The sequence below is a fragment of the Alligator sinensis genome, unplaced genomic scaffold (assembly GCF_000455745.1).
Source record: "Alligator sinensis unplaced genomic scaffold, ASM45574v1 scaffold442_1, whole genome shotgun sequence".
Lineage (NCBI taxonomy): Eukaryota > Metazoa > Chordata > Crocodylia > Alligatoridae > Alligator > Alligator sinensis.
The window spans coordinates 7,392,076-7,414,015 of NW_005841829.1; the positions used below are offsets into that span (position 1 = coordinate 7,392,076).

The following is a 21,940-nucleotide window of genomic DNA, read 5'->3' on the forward strand; positions in this document are numbered from 1 at the left end:
GGAAGTGAGAAGCGAATTTGAAAATACTGATCTTGACATAAAGATGTGTGCAGTGTGGTCCCTCAAGGCTTGGTCCTTGGACCTGTGCTATTCAATGTCTTCATCAGCAGCTTGGATGAGGTCATGGAGAGCACTCTGTCCAAATTCACAGATGACAAAAATTATGGGGTAAATTAAACACAGTAGTGGGGAGGGATTGAATCCAGGCAGACATGGACAGGTTGGAAAACTGGGCGAAAAGAATAGGATGCAGTTCAACAAAGACAAGTGCAAAGTGCTGCATATAGGGAGAAAGAATCACCAACACACCTATAGGCTAGGGGATCATATTCTCAGCAGCACAGCAGCAGAAAGGGATCTCAGAGTCATAGCTGACTCCAGGATGAATATGTGACAAAATAATCAGTAAAACTAACTGCAATTTATCATGCCTTAGCAGGTGCATCATGAATAGGCCCAGGAAGGTAATCCTTCCCCTCTATGTGGCATTCGTCAGGCTGCATTTGGAGTACTGCATTCAGCTCTGGGTCCTGCACTTCAAAAGGATGTGGATAACCTTGGGAGGGTTCAGAGGAGGGCCACTTATATTGTTAGGGGCCTGCAGGTGGGGCCCTGCAAGGAGAGACTGACGGACCTGGATTTCTTCAGCCTCTGCAAGAGAAGGGGAGCCTCCACTGAGAGGGGATCTTGTGGCTGTTTACAAATTCATTGGGGGTGGGGGGACAGCAAGAAATAGGAGATGCCCTGTTTACCAGGGCATCCCTTGGAATAACCAGGAACAATGGCCACAAACTGACAGAGAGCAGATTTAGGTTGAACATCAGGAAGAACTTCTTTACGGTAAGGGTTGCCAGAATCTGGAATGGGCTTCCAAGGGAGGTGATGCTCTCCCCTACCTTGAAGGTCTTTAAGAGGAGACTCGACAAGCACCTGGCTGGGGTCATATGACCCCAGTGCTCATTCCTGCCCAGGGCAGGGGGTCAGACTCGATGATATATTGAGATCCCTTCTGAAAATAACAACTATGAAACTATGAAATATACCTGTAGTAATTTGCATATAGTATCCATTGACTTAGTTCATCCAGAATTGATGCATTTTACCCTTTCTGGAACTGCTGCAAGTTTTAGCACAGGTTCTCTATAAACACTTTTAAGCAGCTCTTTTGTACCTACTTATATATAGTACAAACTATGCATGGTATTAGTCCAAAATCAAAAGGCCATTTCATGACCCCACAGCTTAGCACTGCTCAGTATATGTATGTACTCTAGATACCCCCTACAAAGGAGCCATGTGCTAATTAGCCCCAACTCATGACTGGAACCAGGTGTTCTTGCCACAAGCCCTGGTATTCTCCAAAAATGTATATGCAGTTGAAGTGCAGGGCAACCTGGTTCTGCTCCAGCTCATGGAGGTCAGGGACCACACCAATCATATGTGACAGGCTGAGAGAGGTGGGGTTACAGAGCAATTCTGGGTGAATTATTTGGGGTCCGGTTTGGTGATGTTTACCAGACATTTAAGGTTGGTGAAGAAATTAGAGTAATTGAAAATGGGAAATTAAGGCACAGTTCAGTTGTGGTAGTGCCGAGGAAGTAGAAAAGTATGCAGAGTAGTGGCTCACCATAACCTGAAAAAGAGTCAGTGTTCAGGGGGCCTGCACTCAGTGGGCACTATGATGTATCTTATTCAGATGGGCTGCATGTGTTTGTTCTTGTAGTAGGTTCCCATCAAGGCACCAGGGGAGAGTGTCAGAGCTTGCTCTAGCATTGCCAAATGCTAGCCTCATATTGTAGTAACTTCAAACCTGGTGCTTGTTCCATCTTGGGGGAGCAACTACCTGTTTTTGTAAGGGCCACACACATACACACACATCTATCAACATGTTTGTCCAATATGGACAATATGTTTTATAGCCATGCTCAGTGTTAGCTATATCTAATCAACTTGTAGTTGGTGTCCATTACTGAGCACATGCTGTTTTTGGCAGCAGTTTAATAATAGGCAATGTATTTAATGAGGTCTCCTTGTGTGTGAATGTAAGTTGAGGGGCTTTTTCCCTATGCTGATGTGAAAAAAAACCTTGTCTTGTATTTAAATAAATATGGTACTTGAGGAAAAATAATTCTGTCCTTATGCACTCATCTCAGGAAAAGAGTAGGAGGAAGTAATCTTGAGAAAGTTCAGTAGCTCTACTTTGGAGATAGCGTGTACCAGAAACAATGTTCCATTATTAGCTAGAACAGATTATCAAGCAGTGTAACCTGCATGTGTTCCTACCTTTAAGAACTAAGAATTCATCCCCCATTAAGCACCAGGAGTTCTGCATGACCTTGCTTGAGCTCTCCAGAAAAAGCATGAAAATTGGTACAAAGAGCCCTAAGCATTCATTTTTTGCTGTCTTTTCTTCCAACCACCTCCTGCTTTTTCCTTTGTAGTCTTCTTTGTGGTAGGTGAAATATCCTAGGCATGCTCTTAGTTTCCATGTGCCTGTGATCTTTGCCATATGCAATTCTCTAGCATCCCCTAGTGTTGAATCTGGTTGTGCTTCTTCAAAAACTGAGGGTTTTGTCTAAAGGAGTACAACAGAGTAAACCTCAAAATCCATAATGGTAGGTGCTAAATGCTGTGGTAATGTAAATTTATAATTGAAATATTTTTGTTTTGAGTGATGCCCATGTCTTATGTCCTCCTTTCAGCTTTGGAAGCACGTGCATGTATTTGCTAATATTTTTGCTTTTTTCTATGCTTTTTCCCCTCTTCACTAATCTTTGGAGAGTTGGTTGATTTGTAAAGCTATATTAAGAGCCTCTTCCTACTTCTCAACAGTAATAGTGCAACAGAAACAACAATGGCTTGATTTGTCACAGCCCAACTAAGAACTTTACCTAAATAACGTTTTTTAGTGTGCCCTGATAAGAAGGACTTTTGTTTGTACCCTTTTACATGTGGCATGTTGATTGTCACCTTTTACAGAAAAAAAAAAATGTTTCCAAACACTTTTATCTATGTTAAAAATTCAGTAATGGCTGAGAATAGCTCATTTCTTTCAGTTGCTACTGGATGTGGATTGAGCAGAGTTTGGCCTTTAACCTTAAAAATGAAGGTGTCATACTGCTTTCCAAGGTACTAAGAAGTCTCAGCATCTTTCTACTGGTACAAACTTCAGGACACTACTACATAATTTATTTCTGTGTGGTTAATACATTTAGATTTATATATGTACCCATCCAGTGAATGCAACACTATGCTAACAGTAAAGTACATTGTAAAAATGACACCTGATGGAATTACATGCCTCAATCTTGCTAAAATGTCATGGAAGCTGAGTTCTTAACTCCATTAGGCCCCTTAGGATATCCATGTTCAAAAATATTAGAAGAAGTTCACTCATCGGCCACTCAGGAAGCCTTATCAGGTTCCTCTTGCATGAGAAAAGAGAAGGATCTTGTAAACCTGGACTTTGTTGGTTCAACGGAGAAATGCACTACCAAATTTAAGACCCCTCACTGCAACCAGCCTTTTTCAGTTTAAAAGTGGGTTATTTAGTTCCTGCTCATCAATTGATCTCATAGCTGTACAAGGATTTGGGGACAATAATGGTCTTTGAGGTACTTAAAATCCAAACTTTGTATAGTTTAATAGATTCAAAAATAAATCAAATTATTGTTCCGTTAGAAACTGGCTGGTAGTTTTTTCCAGATCTCTTCAGGAAATGCTAGTTTTAAGCAGGAGGCACATTCTGCCTTATTTTCATTTTCTGAATTAAATGTCACCCTATGTAGAATGTACTGAGGTAATCTGTCTCAATCTGATTAACTTTGTACCTACATCAGTTTTCTAACAGCACTGAATTTACTGGAGCTGGCTCTCATGTGCACAAGAACGATCAAGACAAAAAAAGGACTCATGCCAAGTAACTATTGAAAAGCTAGGGCACTGAAGCAAAAACTGAGGGTCTGGTACTTCCATCTTTTCTCAGTTTGAGTACAGCCATATTCTGCGATTTGCTCCACTAAAACTGACCAGACTCCTCTCTGAGCACAGTCCTACTTAATTGAATAAGTGTGGCAGAACTGGCTTTTGAAAATCTTCCTTTAAATTAGTAGGATATCTCATTCAAAGGTTTTTTAATGATATAAAGCCATTCTGACTCTGATATAGTTGCGGGTACATGTATTTATCAAGGATGATAAATGCTGGCTTGTTTCACTTTCCTCTGAGACCTATAAATTCTTTTGCCTTGATTTTTATTCTCACATTATGCATGGTTTTCAGTTTTCCTCTTCCAAATGACTTTCTTTTTCATATGAGCACTTTGTCTCATTTCATTGTTTTCCTTAACAGACTTCCAGGTCCTACCACGAGGGTGTCCGCTGCAGGCAGTGAAGCCAAAACTCGTGGTTCTATTAGTGCCAACAATCGGCGCAGCCAGAGCTTTAACAACTATGACAAATCCAAGCCTGTAAACCTACCACCAACACCATCCGGCAGCAATGAAAAAGGTAGGCTAGAATCTTTATATTTCCTCAGATCTACTTTACTGTGCTTTTGTCCAGGAGGAGTACAGTTTTTTTGAGGCTCCAGGGACTCGAAAACATCTCCCTTTGATAAGTTATCTGTTAGAGGTATAGGTTCAGAGTCTAGGGCTCTGGCAGAGTTGGTATTCAGACCTTTCTCCACGCATATTTCCACAGAAGTCAGTAACAGTTCCCCCAGATGAAGGTTTAATGACAACTGTGCCTCTGAAGCTGTTCCTACTGAAGTTAACTGGTCTTTTCCCTTTGACTCTGTTGAAGTAAGATACAGTCTTCTGGATTCACTCGATAGGTGTTCAGTGAACAAGAGATGATATAAAGGAATACAAGCTATCCTTAGTAGGAAAAAATGTTTGAGTGGATAAGTGGCAATCCCATGAATATGCCAGCAATTTTATAGCGAGTGTGGTGACAAAGTGGTTAGAATATAAGACTAGGTTCCAACAAATAGGAGGTCCCTTTGCACATATTCATTTGAGATGTTTTCTCATAAAATTAAGCTTATTTTAAAAATGTTAAAAGATCAGTTCTACTAGTAGAAATGGACCATATGGTGGTCCATGTTTGAAACATGTGTCAGGATTTGATGTAAACCAGGTTGAAGTCAAAGGGAATTTTTTTTACTGATTTTTGTGTCCTAAATCACTCTTATGATGCACCATTTAAGCAAGAGTGCCCTTCAGTGATGCTGAGTTTCTAGAATCCTTTGTCATTCTTCAATGCCTTTAAAAATAATTCCACCCACCATGTCTTTGTCTTGTTAACAAAGGAGTTACAATACCCAACTGAGAGACTTCTTACTTGATATCCCATATATTACCTTTTGAGTTTAGCCCTGTTGGTATATACGGGATAGAAAAACAAGAGACTTGGAAGCCAAACTTAAGGGAACCTTGTAAGTGATGTTAGGCTAAGGCTTGAAACTGAATAGATTAATAGGTGGCATGCTTTTTGATTCAAATGGTACAGCATAAAGTTCAGTAGAACTATGGGACAATCCTGATGGACTATGGGACATTAAAAAAAAGACACAGGTGATACCTCCCAACTATATGAACTTTTGCTTTATAGATCAATATCTGAGTACAGGTAAGAAAAAAAATGTTCCCTCAATTCTTTTAAGGTAATTTCCCCTCCACTTGCTGTAGCTCTATTCTTCCTGCTGGCATTTACTGGTATTTCTACTGGGTGTCTTCTGTATATTAGTCTCACCACATTGACTACTGCAGCCCTTTACAAAGGAGGGATCAGAAGCCCAAGTAAAGATGGTTTAGCTATGCAATCTTCAATTCCATTTTCTGCCCCCCAAGTAACTCTTTCTCTATAAAACAGGTCAGAGGTTGCTATACATAAGCTGTTTGGTTTCTTTGGCTATACTACTTTCTCTGCATTCAGTGGAACAGATTACTTAACATAGTTGTTTGTTTAGTTACAGCAAACCTACATTTTCTATTACTAATTATGTCTTTATAAAACACTGAATACTATCAGGAATACTATCAATACTATCAGGAAGTCATTTCACTGTCACTAACAGTGCCAGACTGCCTTCCAATATACTCCTTGCTCAGTATACTCTAATTGGAGCAAGATAGCAAGTTAATCAGGTTGGCACTCAGGGCTTATCTTTAACGATTCTGCTCTCACTTATATGACAAAGTAACTGAAAGCAGAATTAGGCTATGGTTTCTGGGCATTTTTAGACATGCACGTGCCTCAGTAGTGGGTGCTTTGCAAAGCACCCGGTGCTGCATCGCTTGCAGTTGTGTAAGTGGCAAAATGTGTGTCAGCGCTGAGAAAATGGTGGCAATGCACTTCTGAACTAAAACACATAAAAGGGGTTTTAGCTCAAAAGCATGCCACCGCCACCATCTGCACACTGACACACATTTCACCGCTTATACAACTGGATGTGGCGCAGACTAGTTCTTATCAGCTTGCGTTAATCAGATTAATTGAGTTTGCTCTGAAACTGCAGATCTCCAGTGCATCATGGAACAAAAAGATATGTGTATAAATGCCCTCTGTCCCTGGCTATGTCAGTGACTCCTTTTGTGTACTTTGGGCAAATCAATGCAAGATACATTTTCGAAATAACTGCTGATTTGGGGTGCTCTAATTTTGGGGCACATTTGTATCTTTGACCCAACTAAGGAAAAGCTCCTGTTTGGCAGTCTTGGGGGTGATTCTTTTTGTGGGGAAAAAAAGCAATGTTTAATTGAGATAATTTAAAGCAGCAGCAGCTGCTGGTGTTGTAGTCTACGACTTCTTCTCTTAAGACGATATAAGACAACATATAAAAAAGAACAGTGAAAAGAAGAGCAAATAGAGTCAGTGCAGTTTCTTTCTCTGATGCTTTCATGTGCAGCCTGGGCTGTTATCAACCACTCAAATACCTGGCATCCTGCAGTGGCAGCTAGTGCCCCAGGGAGAGCAGCACTGAGTAGCACCACAAGCAGAAGACAAGGCAAAAGACCTGGCTTAGCAGGCTCTGGCCGCAGTCAAAGCTTCTGATCGCCGTGCTGCTGGTACCATGATGGCCATGGTGGTGGAGTTTCTGCCTGAAGTGCTGCTTGAGCTGTTGGTGCCCCAGCTTTCTCCAGGGCACTGTCTACTCCTGCAAGAAGCTTAGCCCCCAGGGGCTCAGGGGCGCTCTCTCTCTCTCACACACACACACACACACACACACACACACTCTCTCTCTCTCTCACACACACACACACACACACACACACACACACACACACACACACACACTCTCTCTCTCTCTCTCTCTCACTCCCTGCATTTACAAATGGACAGGGGACAATGGGTTTAGAAATAGGATGCTGTGGTATAAAACAGGACCAATGGCCACTGTAGACCCTAATGAAAATAAGAGTAAAAGCCCAAACTCTGTTTCATCTCAAAGTGGTACTTTGGCACATAAATGATCCTAGGCCACCCTGCTCAAGTCCCTGAACACTGCCAATTCAAAGGCAGGTGGGTCCTCCTCCATGCTGCTTTATGTGACTTAGTTATAAGGCTCAAATGAAGACATTACAGAAGTTGATCCATTAACTGTTTTTTGAGGACATGACAGAACACAGGCTATGGGCCAGGTGGTTTTTTCCTCCCCTTGATCATGAGAGAATATTTTTTGAGAAAACATTGAGGTATTTCTTCTGCTGTAGCCCCTTTCTGTCCTAAGCATGGTCACACTTTTCATGTGAGCTAAGTGGAACATTTGTGTTGGAGTGCACATTTAAAATATTAGCAGAATACTGTGGCTGAAAATATGGTGCAAAACTGTTTTAAAAAAAATCACACTATGCACATTTACAATGTACAATTGAATAAAGCAAGTAAATCATAAACGGCCTTAATTTTGTTTGCAAATCTTCAATTGTTCTCTAAGCTGCTACATCATAGACTAGTAACACGAGGGGTGGGAGGTGGAGAAGGGGGGCAGCCCAATCCAAGGACAGAAGTCTATACTGCATAGTCAGCTCTAAGTGGCATTGGTGTTGTCAGATCTGAAAGCTTCGTTCTTAACCAAGAAAAGGAGCTTTTGAGGATCAAGTATATTGCAACATTGAATATTGTAAATGCCCAACATTTGCTATTAAAAAAAACAGCAGGCCTCTGCCAAGAAATTTGTTCTCCCACTTTAGTGTAATTGAAGCAAATCCCCTTATAATAAAGATTTTTTTGTGACCTGCTGTTTTGAGCATATACATAAAAAGTAGTTTCAATAAATAGAGTAGTTTCCTTGGCACTTATGAAACATGCCTTTTCATTTTGTTGTTAGGAAACCTTCATCCATCCCAGACAAGGGGGAGTAGAAAATGAATCATAGAGCAAGATATTTTGATTAATGCTGTGACAGGAATGGAAAATGACCATTGGAAGCTTCCTCAGTGGGTTTTTTGGATGATAAATAGCTCCATTTGCCTTCTTTACCTCTTTTATAGCTGAGCTGCCAAATGTATGTGATTTTAAATTTAATTTCAAGGATCATTTAATATAGGTGTTTAAGCAGGAAAAAGCTATAGTTTTATGGAGGTTGCAGCAACTGCTTGTGTGTGAGGCAGCTTGTCATAAATACTAAGCTCAGTGTGCTTTCCTAGGAGATGCTCATTTGAATGACTTTTACTGAAATTGTGTCCCTTTGCCAAGTTAATGATTTGACAGTATTCATTACTTTCAGTTTGTGTCTGAGAGCCTTATAATGGAATGTGCTACAGTGGCAGTCTAAAGGCTGAGTTAGCTTGCATAGCTTGAGCTGTTTATTTGTTATGTCACTCTAGCCTGATGCTGCCAGATCTTTGGCCCAGCACAACAGCTAATCCTGGGTCCTTGTACCAATATACTTGGAGCAGCATCGTATTGTAATATACTTAACATTAAAAAGTTTTTGGACTGTAGCAGTGGGGCTGCCAACTCTGCCCTATGGCCTCTAGTCTTCAGGCTACATGTACATAACATCTGATGGCACACCCCTAGTCCACCTGTTTGTGGTTGTTCATGCTAACTCGTTTCATTTCATTGTATTTTTCCTCAATCCCATCTACCATTAAGTCCCTTCACTGAGTTTCAGTTGTTTCAGTAATATTTCCCCCACATGCAGTTGGCAAAGAACCTAAACCTCAGTTCCCACTCATGTCCATGGGGTAAATTCATTATTCTGAACCCTCTGGATCAGACCTATGTGAAAAGATGCTTACATTTAAAATAGCAAATGAGTGGGTTAATAAATTACCAATATTTTACCTTGGCAAATCCATGCTTTATTTTAGCAGCTAAACTATTTCTTAATTACTTAGCTGTTTTTTTATTTTTATGCAGCTTATATTAATCCTGAAGATAATAGTTAGAAATATTTGGTGGTTTTGTTTTAGTCTTAACATTTTAACATTAAACCTGGGCTGGCAATCCTGTAATTAATTCCAAATAATCCAAAATTTTGCTGAAACCAATTGGATTCACAGTTCTACATTTCCCATGTGTAGGTTCCAGCTTTACATACATACTATATATAGTAAAATCAAATTTGGATAACCCAGTTTTTTGGAGATAACAGGTTTATGACAAAAATTTGGGTTTGACAAGAATTTTAGAGTAGTTAAAATGATATTGAGGGAAGGGTTGTCATTGTTAACCAATTTCAGTTTTTTTCCCCAATCTATTTTAATATTTCAAGCTAAACCCTATGCACAAACCCTATGCAAAACTCTATGTCAGCTTGGTGATGCTGTGCCACTTTCCAAAAGAAGAAATCAAGATTCATTGGGCCAGGGAAAGGGAGGCAAAAGAGAAGTTAGATCTCTAATCCAGTAGTTACGACACTCACCTGGAAAAGGGGAGCCCAGGTTTCTAGTCCTTGTTTGTTCACTTAGCAGTAAGGAGTTGCTAGATATGATAAACTGGTCCTTGGATAAGGGGTTAGAATATCGGTGTCCCCTTTCCAAGGGCTGAAGAATTCTGCTTTGCTTGACCCATTGAATCCTGCCGTGATCTTTTTTTTCTTTTTAAACAAGGAAGAACAAGAGGAGCAGAGATTGTCACCAGCCCAAAAGAGTCCTTAGTTGGGTGGGAGACGTGGAAGATGAGATGTGGGTTTGAGTGTCTTGAGGGCAATGAGGGTGGGGGTGGAGGTGGTGGGGGTCAGGGATAAGAGGGCCCATAGAACTCTGATATCCTGTATTTTGGGTAAATGCTTTAACTTGAGTTATTGTATAAACAGAGAAAAAACCATTGTGCTTTAAAAGAAAGGAGTTGGTGCTTTTGAAAGTCCTAACTTGAGCTGTAGACACATGAAAAGGATAGCCTGGGAAAATCCTAGTGGCCCTGAGGAGGAAAAAAATGTTGCAGACAGGAAGCAATCCCTTGAACTGAGGGAAATTTACCTTAACCCAGGAAATTTTACCCTAATTCCAATCTAGAGTAATTTCTTCCCAGGACAGTTGTTTGTTTGTATGCAATTCAGTATCTCAGAAGAACCTCAGTTCCTTTGTGGATCTAGTGTCAAAGATGGAGAAAAGTCAGAGGGAGGATAGAAGAACAAGAAAGGAACAGAATAAGGCAAATAATTATCCCTGATATCTTATGGCAGGACTGTGCAACTCACAACCTGTGGTCTGCAAATCACAACCTGGAATCAATTTATGACCTGTGGGCTCCTGTCTGGGTGCCACCCCCACCACCTCTCTGACTGGTGCTGCCAGGGTTCCCCCTTCCTCTTCCAGGTTCCTGCCTCCAAACCCACAAGGTGGAGGGGGGCTGCACAGCCTGCAGATCCCCAAATGGAGGGGAAGCTGTAGAGTGTGACAGTAATGGGGGCAGCGCCTGTGGAGGTGGCACAGTTGTGGGGGGGAGGTGGTGCAGCTTAGCAGAAGAGGTACTGGTGGCATGGGAAGGAGCCCACATAGTATGTGATCCTAGCCACCTCAAAATTGGAGAGCCCCTTCTTACAGTATAAACAAAAGACACAGTGGATGGCATTTGGGCATTCAGAGGCTTTACTGCAACTTTCCCAAAATGTACCACAGGAAACACTTTGTTACTGTACCCACAAAATCCCTCTTTCTAGATTTCTGTCTTTATCTAACTCTAAGATGACTTTGAATTTAAGACAACCCCCAGTAATTAGATTCTACACATAAAAAGTTTATAAATTTGTTATAATTTTTCATGTCTGGAATCTAATTATTGGACCCATTTCTTACCCCTCCAGCTGCCTGTTTGCCCTTGTGCCTGTGTGCCCCATGTCTGTTCTCCCCTGTGACCCCTGGGGCCTGCCTCCCCATTCATGCCCCCCTGCTCCCCCCTGCAGGGCCTACAATTTCTCACACATAGCTTTCCCTCCTCCGTCCCAGTTTGCCAACCTGCTCTCCCAGCCCCTGCAGCCCCTGGCAACGGTCCTCCACCACCCTTTTCCCCACTACTGCCTGCCCTCCCGCCCTTGGCAACCCCTGCTGCCTGGCTTCCCAAAAGGTGCAGAGTACAGAGAACATATGGTCTTCAGCCTCAACCCAGCTACACAGCAGTGGTTGTGGTGGCAGTATCTCCAGCTCTGGTCCAGACTGGACAGGAACCAGAGTAGCACATTTCATGTTCCATTCATAGGCCAGAGTAGGGCCCCTGCCAGATCTGCAATAGGAAGGTAAGTAGCAGTGGTGATAGTGGGGCCAAGGGAGGTTGGTGGTGAGGAGCAGAGGCCATTGGGTTTGGAGTTGGAGCTCTAGCTGTTGTCCTGCATCTGCACATATTTGAATCTAAGATGAAGGCTTTCTCTCCCTGTTGAATGGGGGCAGCAAATCTCATCTTGGATTTAAGTAAATATAGACACATAGCAAAAACTTGCAGCGTGGGTCACTTTGAGTGCGTATGGGTGATGATATATATGCTGAATTCTATTCAAAGTAATGGAAGTTCAGTACATAAGTTCCCATAGAGCCAGATGATAATATGCCGTCTGTGCTAACTTGTTCCATTCATTTTCACAAGGATTAGCCATTTATAATAGCAGCAGCATTTAGACAGTACATTTTGATTTGAATTATTGCTTGTTTTAGTTATTAAAGACTCTTTTTTAATAAAAGAAAAAATTGAACAAAGTTATAATTACATCTTGGGGTTACAATGAACCACTCAAGCTTGTGATTTCTGGTGTCACCAGAGCCCTTTACTGTAACTGAAGACTTGTAATGAGCATCTGAATTGTCAGTGTCATTTAGTCTGTGCATATATAAACACACTCCTAACTGGTTTACTTTTCTAACCCTTTACAAATAAGACTTTGAGTAAACTACAGCACAAAAACATCTGCCATTGCACAAGGTCACCATTGAACTTAGCTTAATTATCCAAGACATTTCTAACCAATGTACTAGTCTGACATTGATATGCCTGCTCTGTGAATTGTTGGGGATTGGGTATTTTGGAATTCTTTCCTACCTTTTCCCCTGTGACTGTTTTGTAAATGATCTCTGAACAAATAAACAGATGATTATCTTAATCCAAAACCTAATTTGTTCAATTTACCATAAAGAGATATTTCTTTCTCATTTGCATAGGAAGAACAAAACTATTTTTTAACCAGTACTAAGATTCAAACTTACAAACTGAGGCATGAAACTTCAGTAATGTATTTGCTGCGTCAGGTTCTCTCATTCATACACCCCAGTGACTCAGACAGTCATTGACATTTGGAATGCTGCAAGAAAAGAATCAAGAGCTTAATTTTTCAGGTGCTCAGGACCCTCTATTATCTCCCGATTTTTGAGAGCCCTTTTTACTTCTAAATCACACCAAAAAACATATGATATAAACCCTGCATGGAACCATTCTGTTTTTCCCCCTTTTTATTACATTCATGGTGTGTTAATCACGCTAAACATATGAGCTATAGTAAATATTGATGATCTGCTATTCAAATTATCTTACAAAGAGCTTTATGTACTAGGTTATGTAATATTGGGAATACTAGATTAACCCTGCTTCCTTGCAGGTCCTTTTCAGTTTTCTCCGTAAATACTATACTTAAACTAATCCTACAGAGGGCAGTAGAAGTCTGTAGAAAAAAATGTATCTTATTTTTCTTTCAGTATATATGCAAGATAAAATGTTAGTAAGAATTAAATGCTATTTAAGTTAATTTTAGAAAATCTGCTACTATTTATACTTGAAAATAATTTTTCAACCTTTGACCAGGAAAACTTGAATCATGTCCACTTCTCCTAGCTAGGCTTATATATCAGAAAAATAATGATGCTAAAATAATAATACTTATTTCTTTATAGCAGGGCTGTCAAAATCATCTAGGCCCATGGGCCAGATGAGTGGGGTGGGGCCGGTCCACAGGCCAGATGGGGCCCATGGCCCACCATGCTAGATCAGCACATGTCATGCCTGTTCCAGTCAGCCTGGACGAGGTGCCACATGACGCATATCCCAGACTTGCTGAGTGCAGAAGGGTGCTTCATGTGCAGCATGGATCCTGGGCCAGCCAAAATAAGCACCAGGTATATAGCATGGATCCTGGGCTGTTTAGCAATCATGGATCCTAGATTGGCTGGGATGGGTGGCAGGTGTAGGGCAGATCCCGGACTAGATGGAGCAGGCTCTGTGCTCTGTGTTTATCTCAGATCCTGCACTCAGAGCCAGTCTGATGATGTATGAGTCAACTCAGACCCAGAGGTATCACTGGGGGGCCAAGTGATAGGGCTCTGGAGGCTAGATCCAGTCCGCAGGCCTCATCTTTCTAAATGGAGTTTGAAGCTGAAGGAGTGAAGGGTTACTGTCTCCCCTTATATAATAAGACCCTAAATATAAGAAGCCTTGAAAATGAGGGAAACTAGTCAATTTGGGAGCTGCTCATACAACAGCACTGAGATTGCTGTGACTTAATGGGTATTGAGGGCTTATACTGTGTTTGGACAAGTGCTTTCTCTGGGTAAGCGTATAGATATTCTCAGTCTGAAACCTGAGACAGATATTATTCTTTAACAAGTTATTCATGCCTTCAGTGATAGCCTGGCCACACATTCTAGCAATTAATGACATGATAAAACAGGGAATAGGCCACAAAACATGTGTGATAATTTTGCTCCTGGTTCCTATCACACCTTAAATTGAAGGTATGGCCAGTACGCTCAGAGGACTGGAAACACCAGTAAATTGATTGGCACTCCCAATCTTTGGAGTGCACTGGAGACCTTCAGGACTCTTGTACGCTCCCAAGGTTGGGAGTGCCAGTCAGCTAATTGGCATGGAAATGCACTGGAGCAAAGAATTCTGACGCTCTCCCAAGGCTGGGAGTACCAGTCAGCTGAATGGTACTGCCAGCCATGGGCACACCGGGCACCCAGGCTCCCCCTGTCTTCCTAGGATCCCCTTGTACAGCAATAGAGTGATATTGGGATCAGATCCCCTGTCCCTCAATTGCACCCCTTGCCATACAGGAGGTACAATTATTGGGATCACAAATTGGATCCCATTGTACCTGTAATTGAAAGTCTGTCAGCAGCCTCTGAGTTAGCTTTAAAAGAATTATACTGTGTGTGGCAGGCTCGCTGCTTTTGTCCGGCAAGCCCAGCTTGGAGAAGGACACCTTGGATTGGTGGAACATTTCTACCAATCAGGTAACAGCTGGGAGGGGCTTGCCCTGCCCCTGCTCGGAGGGGGCGAGGAGCCCCTGGACCTGGTTGAAGACTGCGCTATGCAGGTCCGGCAGACTTCGGGGTGGGGCCTCCAGTGTAAAGAAAAGCCCAGCATGCTCAGCACTCGGGGCAGAGACAGCAAGGAACGTTGGAGAGGGAAGAGCCTCCATGGGATCCCTTCTTCACCCCAGCAGTACACAGGCTGGCGCATGGGGCTCAGGCTCTGGGAGCCACATTGAGGCAGCTTGAGCCTGCATCCTTAGCAGAGGGCTGGATGGAGTGGTGTGCAGACCAGCCCATGGAGAGCTGGCCCTGGGAGCAGCTCGAGGCTGCTCGGGCCCGACATGGTGTGCATACTGGCACACGGAGAGTCGGCTCTGGGAGCAGCTCAAGGCTGCTCGGGCCCACTTGGTGTGCAATCTGGCACATGGAGAACCTGCCCTAGGAGCAACTTGAGGCTGCTCAGGTTAACCCCGGCATAAGCCAGATAAATGGAGCCTCACGGTGTGGTCTGGCCAAAGAACTAAAAGAGCCCCAGAGCCTAGAGCAGGGCCTGGGAAAGGGGTGGCCTAGGCATCAGGCTAGGTAAACCCAGCCAGCAGCGTTTCCCCCCAACGAGAGCTGGAAGAACCCTTATTGCCCAAAGCGGGACACAGGGCCAGGAGGGGAGGTCTCTGAGTGACGTAGACAATGCTGGTGGGGCCTCTGATTAAGCAAAGAGCTCTGGGGCCCGGTCGACAGCTCCTTGAAGAAAACTGTAAGTTGCTGGTGGAGTCAGGTCCCGCAGGGGAGCCATTCCTGAAATAAGGCAATTCCCTCCAGAGGGAAGCCCCAAATGAAAGTTTCCCTCCCAGCTAGACCCATAGAAGGGGAAGCACCCCTTGCTAGCTGGGATCCAGGGGTAAACACACCTTATATCGTGTAAGACTGTGCCTCATATTTTGTATGATTGTTATCACAATTATGAATATATTGTATAACATGTTATGGCATTGGGTTAATTTGCTTTAATGGGTTTTTGGCTTATCTTATGGTAAATATTCAGCTGTATACCTTAGGTGTTGTTAAAAGATATTGCTAAGAATATTTTTGGAAAGTTTTCTTTTGTTACCTATTAGCATATTTACCTATATATATACTGAATAAGAAATAATATGTATATTATAATTCAATAAACTGTAAATAGTTAAGAGCGTTGGCGTGGAGTTGACTCTATAGAAGAAAGAGGGACTCGTGCTCAAATCACCAGTGTCCCTATCACAGCACTGGTGCCTGCCTCATCTATCCCTTCCAACTGAGGATGGGCACACCCTTGGGTTTTCCCAGGTTATATGTGCATTCTTGACAGGTTAGCTAATATTCTGCAAAATGGAAAAAAACTGGTCATTTATCAGACTTTGACTATTAACAATAAGAGAATTTATGCAGCCCAGAATACTTGAAGCATGCTATACAGAAACTGGTTGAATGGCTGAATAATGTGTCTTTATGGTTTGGCTTAATTGAATTAGATTTCAGCAAAAGGCAAAGCACTAAAAGTTTTAGTTTTCCACAATTTATTTTCCAGATAACCCCTGGATTATAATCATATTGGCACAAAAATAGAGAAAATCCTTAGGCACAGAAACCAAGTCTGGTTTCTTTATTAACACTTTTCTCAAATGCCCTGTAGTGTCAATAACAGAAAATCTAAAATCTGGAGCCAAAGTAATTGAAATTTTGCTAGGTGATGTTATATGATGTATGTTAAAATCTGCACAGTTTTAAATTTGTGTGTGTAAAATAAAACTTGCTTTAATACTTACAACCTGTTCTTATAAGCTTCTTATATGGACTGTGGCAGATCAGACCATAAAGAATTGACAAATTGGGCTGATTTTTAGCAAGTACATAGGTCCTCAAATGCAATTTACAGTTATAGAGCCATTCTCTGCCTCTGTGGAAGTGAAAAGTAAAACTCCCAATGACTTCAGTTAAAGCAGTACTGGAAGCATAGGATGAATACCAGATCAAGTGACTTCACTAAAGTCAGGATTTCACCTAGAGTTTTGTGGTTCTTGAGAACAATATCCTGAATGTTTAATTTATTTAAAAATTTCAGAATCATAGAAGGATACTTTATACTGACTTCAGTGGGACTTACTGTATTTGCCTAAATCCAAGATGATCCTGAATTTAAGACAAACCCCAATAACTACATTCTAGACATGGAAAATTTATAAATTGTTATAATAATTTTAGAATAATTTAGATTCATAATATAAGGATCTAATTAGTGGAGGATCACCTCAAATTCATCCCTCCCATTACTACTGTGGGGAAAGCAGTGGCAGAGGGCCAGGCAATGGTGGGGCAGGTGGTGTGAGGCAAGCAGAAGGGGATTCAAACAGCCTGACTTCTGCCCCTTGCCTAACACACTTGCCCCCTGCTACCTGAGCACCCCAGCACCCGCCCCCATCCCTAGTGCCTGCTCCACGTCCTGGCTTCCCCTACTGCCTGCCCCCTCTGGCTGGCACTGCCCCCTGCCCCTGCAGCTCCTCCACAGCTTACCCTCCAACTCTAGCACAGCTCAGGACTCGCTCCAGTCCTGGGCATGGCATATGTGGTTGTTTCAGCCTCATCCCAGCCAGACAGCAGCTGCTGCACTGGTGGCTGCTCCAGGCAGGCCCCAGAGCCCACTGCTGCTACTGGGTCAGGCTGGAGCCAGAACAACCAAGTGCTCCATGCCCTATACTGGAGGGGGCCCAGAGCCAGAGTGGGGGTGGGAAGAGGCCGGGGGGGGAGCAGGGTAAGGCAGAGATGGCAGGTAGGCAGGGGAACAGAGGCGGGGGGGAGGAGGCGGGGGGCATCAGCTGCAGCTCCAACCCTGGCTCCAGGTCGGGGCCAGAATTGGAGCTGCAGTATCTACATGTCCTCCCGCCTTGTATTCAAATCTAAGGTGAGAGGCTTTTCACCCACCTTAAAGAAACCTCATCTTGGATTTGAGTAAATATGATATATGGCAAAATGCTTAAATGTGCCTGTGAATAAAGGCATATTGCAAAGATCTACAAGACTGATTTGAGCTCAAGAAAATGTGCCTGATAGTGGAAAAGCTCAATCAATCTACTTTAGCCAAGTGAAGGTTAAGAGGTGATTTGATCTTGGCATATGAATGCCCACCTCAGGAAGTGTTTTTTGATTGCTCTTTTTGACTGCTATAAAAAGACATAAGAAAGAACATAAAGTGGTTGGAAAATGAAAGCAGACCAATACAGAGTAGGAAGAAAATTCATATTTTAACAATCAGGTTCATTACCCATTGAAAGAGATTGCTTGAGGATCTTCAGACCATTAGATAAAGTTTGGATATCTTTCCAAAAGATGTGTGATAGACTAACGTGGCTAACTACCTCTCTCTGACCAAAAAGAAGTCATAGACCAAGGAATAGCATAAAATAATTAGCATAAATAACATTTTTTTCCACAGAGGCTTACCTCAGTAGCAATTGCAGCATGACCCATTATTTTGTCTTCAAAGAGTTCAAGCTCCTTTGAGAAGGAATCTTATCTACTCTGTCTTCTATATGATCCCAAACACTTTGCCCACAATTAAAAAATGATGATAAATAATGAAGTCAAGAATTCAGTTCCTCCAAAAGTTTTAGTTTTTCTTTTAAGCTTGTGTAGTTGAGGAGGTTGCATTTTATTGATTAATATGTTTGATTATTCTATTACACTGTAAGTTATGTGACAGACTTCAAACAAAACAAAACAAAAACTCCACTAATCATTAATCTTTTTATCAGATGGAATTCAGGTCAAAGACAGCGGTATGAATGTTTCAGTGTTGGTCATGTTAATGACCAAACCACTATGGTATGTGGGCAGCCTTCTGAAATATTTCCAAATCTATTTGCATATTGATTATTATTTTCCCTCTAGAAAAATAAATAAATGAGATTCCTTGATTAATATGAGCTTGCCATCTTCCTGAGGGCTGCTAGCAGATTTACAAAAATCATACAAACAAGAAAGCCTGAGATGTTGCAAAATTAAATTATTTGATCCTAGTTTTGAAATCTTAGGCAGTGATTTTGCTGATTTCAGTAATGCTCAGGCAAAATTATCTGCTGGCAGTTTTTTTAATCAGGTCTGAGTTAAAATCAAGTTGAGACCTCCACACTTAGTTCCTTCAGTGCAGAATACTCTGTAGATCATACTTATTTTTTTGTTTGTTAAAATATTGCAGAAAAAAGTTCCTTTATCAGATTAGTCCTGTGTCAACCACATTTTTAGAGGCTCTTGGGCGTTGGTTGTCAGGTGCTCTAATGTTCACAAACTGTCTTCTGATCAAATTTACAGAAGGAAACTATTTCTAGGAGTACAATGTGGCCTCTCTTTTTGTTAATTTTTTTCAGTTTATTTTGAAAAAGTAAATCAGCCCCTGTCCTGTTCTGTGCTGTAAGAATCATTTTAGCATTGGTCAGCATTACAGCTTTTGAACAGGTGTGGCCCTAACAGGTGCTTGCATTTTGAATTCATTTCATTCACCAACCTGATGAACTTGTTTGGCACTTCAGCACTGAACAGTCTTAATGTTTTCAAGATTCTTGAAAGGGCTAGTTTGTACAAGTCACTCGAGATAATCTGCATTTCTTATTATTCACCACCCAAAAAATTCTCTTTTGCTAAATCAATCAAGGTAATTTATTGTTGGATGGAAATATGTTATTAAAATCAAATAGAAATGTGAAATTGTAAGGTCTGATACCTTAACCAATTTCCCTTATGTGCAATATGTTAATGGGATTTCTAAATGAGAACTCTGATACATTTTAATTGATCTTGAAAGTCAATAACGCTTTTTGTACAAACTGCCAAATCATCACTGAAATTGATTTTTAACTGTGCCAAATTTGGTAGCATCGAGTGTAGCTCTAGGAGGCAGCCAAGTGTGGGTGGGGGGAGAGGTGGAGTGGGAAAGTCTCTATAACCTAGGGAACAGCAGAAAGATTAACAGTTCACCACAGACTGTCAAAATTAAATGGAGGTCTTGAGATGAAAAGAAGATCATTCTCGTTATCAGTAAATGGTATGTATGCATCAGAGATCTGGCAAGAGCTTTTATAGCATGAAGCATTTTGTTCATGCAACATATTTCAGTAAGTTCAAATAATCTTTTCCCCCCTCCCCTTCAATTCTAACATACATGCTAAGGAGTGCAAGTTTGGTCTATGGGGGGATAGGAAAATATTACTTTGTAATTAGATATTTTCCTGAGTAGTTACTCCCTCACCTTTTTTTAAGTATGCTTTCTATTTTTAACAAGCTTTTTGTGCTTTTTCTTTCTTTGTAAATTTAATATTGAATCTAATATTTTTGAGATGTTGCATCTCTTGCACATTCATACATGGCAAACACAATGGCAAAAGTAGAATTGTTAAAATGCAAGTATACCAGTTTTAAAGTTAAGTGGTAAATTGATTATATTTTATAGTGTTTCTGCTCTATAATAAATATGTTTCTTTGAAATAAAACAAGAATTTCTTCACATTAGGAATATCACAAATTTCAGCTAATTTATACAGGGTTTTTCCCTGGGGGTAGGGACGGGCAGGACTTGTTTTTTGAATTTAAGATATTTCATCCAGGTCACACTGTATTATATTTAGTCTTCAGACATAGACAATCGAGAAGTGTTGTATAATTCACTGTAGTTAATAATTTACCAAAACAGCTGTGTTTGAAGTTATACAGTGGATAGTTTAAATGAAGTTTATATTGAAAGCTTTTTTTAATTTTCAATAAAAATGGCCTGAGCAAGAAGTGTCAGGCCAAAGGTACGATGTTTTAAAAGGAAAAAAAATGCTTTTAGAAAAATAGTGTGTTGCTTGTGGAAAGGAGATAAAAAATTACCTTTTAAAAACAAAATGTATAGTAGGACTTGTTTCTAACTCTTTCACATTTGATTTGCAAGTTACTTCTGACTGAAAATGTATTCCTGCAAAACCAGTTGGTGATAAAAGTAATTTAAGTGACTGGTCCTGACAAATCCATAATTTTAGTGTAGATACAGATTAAGTGGCATTTTTCTTCAAGCATGGTGTGTGTGTGTTAACAGAAAGCAGCAGTCTTAAATAATCCTATGCTGTTTTCTGTTATATAACTTGTGTTGAAATCATTTGATAAATGTGTAGCATGGCCCATTTGATCTTGTGTACAGAAAGGCTAGATCACTGTTTGAACAAAACTTTGAGTGTGGATGTGTAAATGCAGGCACACGTGTTCTATAAGATTTGCCTGTTTATATTTCTTCTGAATAACTGGCAACTTGACATTTTGCATAAAGAGTTAAAAAAAATCTTAAAATCGAATTCATCCCACATGTTCTGTCATTGAAAACCAAAGTAGTTGAAGCAAAGATTGTGTGGCCCTGATCATTTAAAGCATAGATTTATGCAGTTAGTGGGATATAGTTAAATGCTTATGGCAAATCTTGTGACTGTTATTGGAGACTAGTTTAGGGTTACCGTATGTTTGGGTTTTCCCGGACATGTCCTCTTTTTGAGTCTTTTGATCTCTGTCTGGGTGGGTTTTTTAAATCTGACCAAATGTCTGGGATTTTGTGGTGGGAGCAGAGAGAAGGTGATTGGAGGCAGTACAGCGCACAGGTGTACCTGCCTGCAGCTGCAGAGGTGCGTGTAGATCCATGTGGTGCTTCCTGCTGCCTCTGATTCCCCTTCCTCTGCTCCCACCAGTGGAGCAAAGCAAAATCCCAGACATTTGGACCAATTGGGAGACCGGAACCTCTTCAGCCTTTGCAAGATGAGGCTGAGAGGTGATCTTGTGGCTGCCTACAAACTCATCAGGTGGGGTCAGCAAGAAATAGGGAATATATTGTTTACCAGGGCACCTGTTGGGATAACTAGAAATAATGGCCACAAACTGGAAGAGAGCAAATTCAGGTTGGAAATCAGGAAAAAATTCTTTACAGTGAGGGTTGCCAAAATATGGAATACGCTTCCAAGGGAGGTGGTGCTGTCCACTTCCTTGGAGGTATTTAAAAGGAGATTAGACAGACACCTGGCTGGGGTCATCTGGCCCCCAGCTGTCTTTCCTGCCCAGAGTAGGGGGTCAGACTCGATGATCTAATAGGTCCCTTCTGACCCTAACATCTATGAAACTATGAAACTATTTGGGCAGGGTGAATAGGGGCTAGGGCTGTGACAGGATGGGGGAGGGAGGGCAGGAGGGGGATTTTCTGCCCTTTCAGCA

At 41.4% G+C, this 21,940-nt stretch overlaps 1 protein-coding gene across 1 annotated transcript in view; it reads left to right on the plus strand.

Moving 5' to 3' along the window:
* NAV2 (neuron navigator 2) overlaps positions 1-21,940 on the plus strand; it is a 420,322-nt gene that overhangs the window by 190,474 nt on the left and 207,908 nt on the right. The window contains 1 exon segment of the mRNA XM_025200388.1: positions 4,351-4,508. Within this exon segment, the coding sequence (XP_025056173.1) occupies positions 4,351-4,508 (158 nt within the window).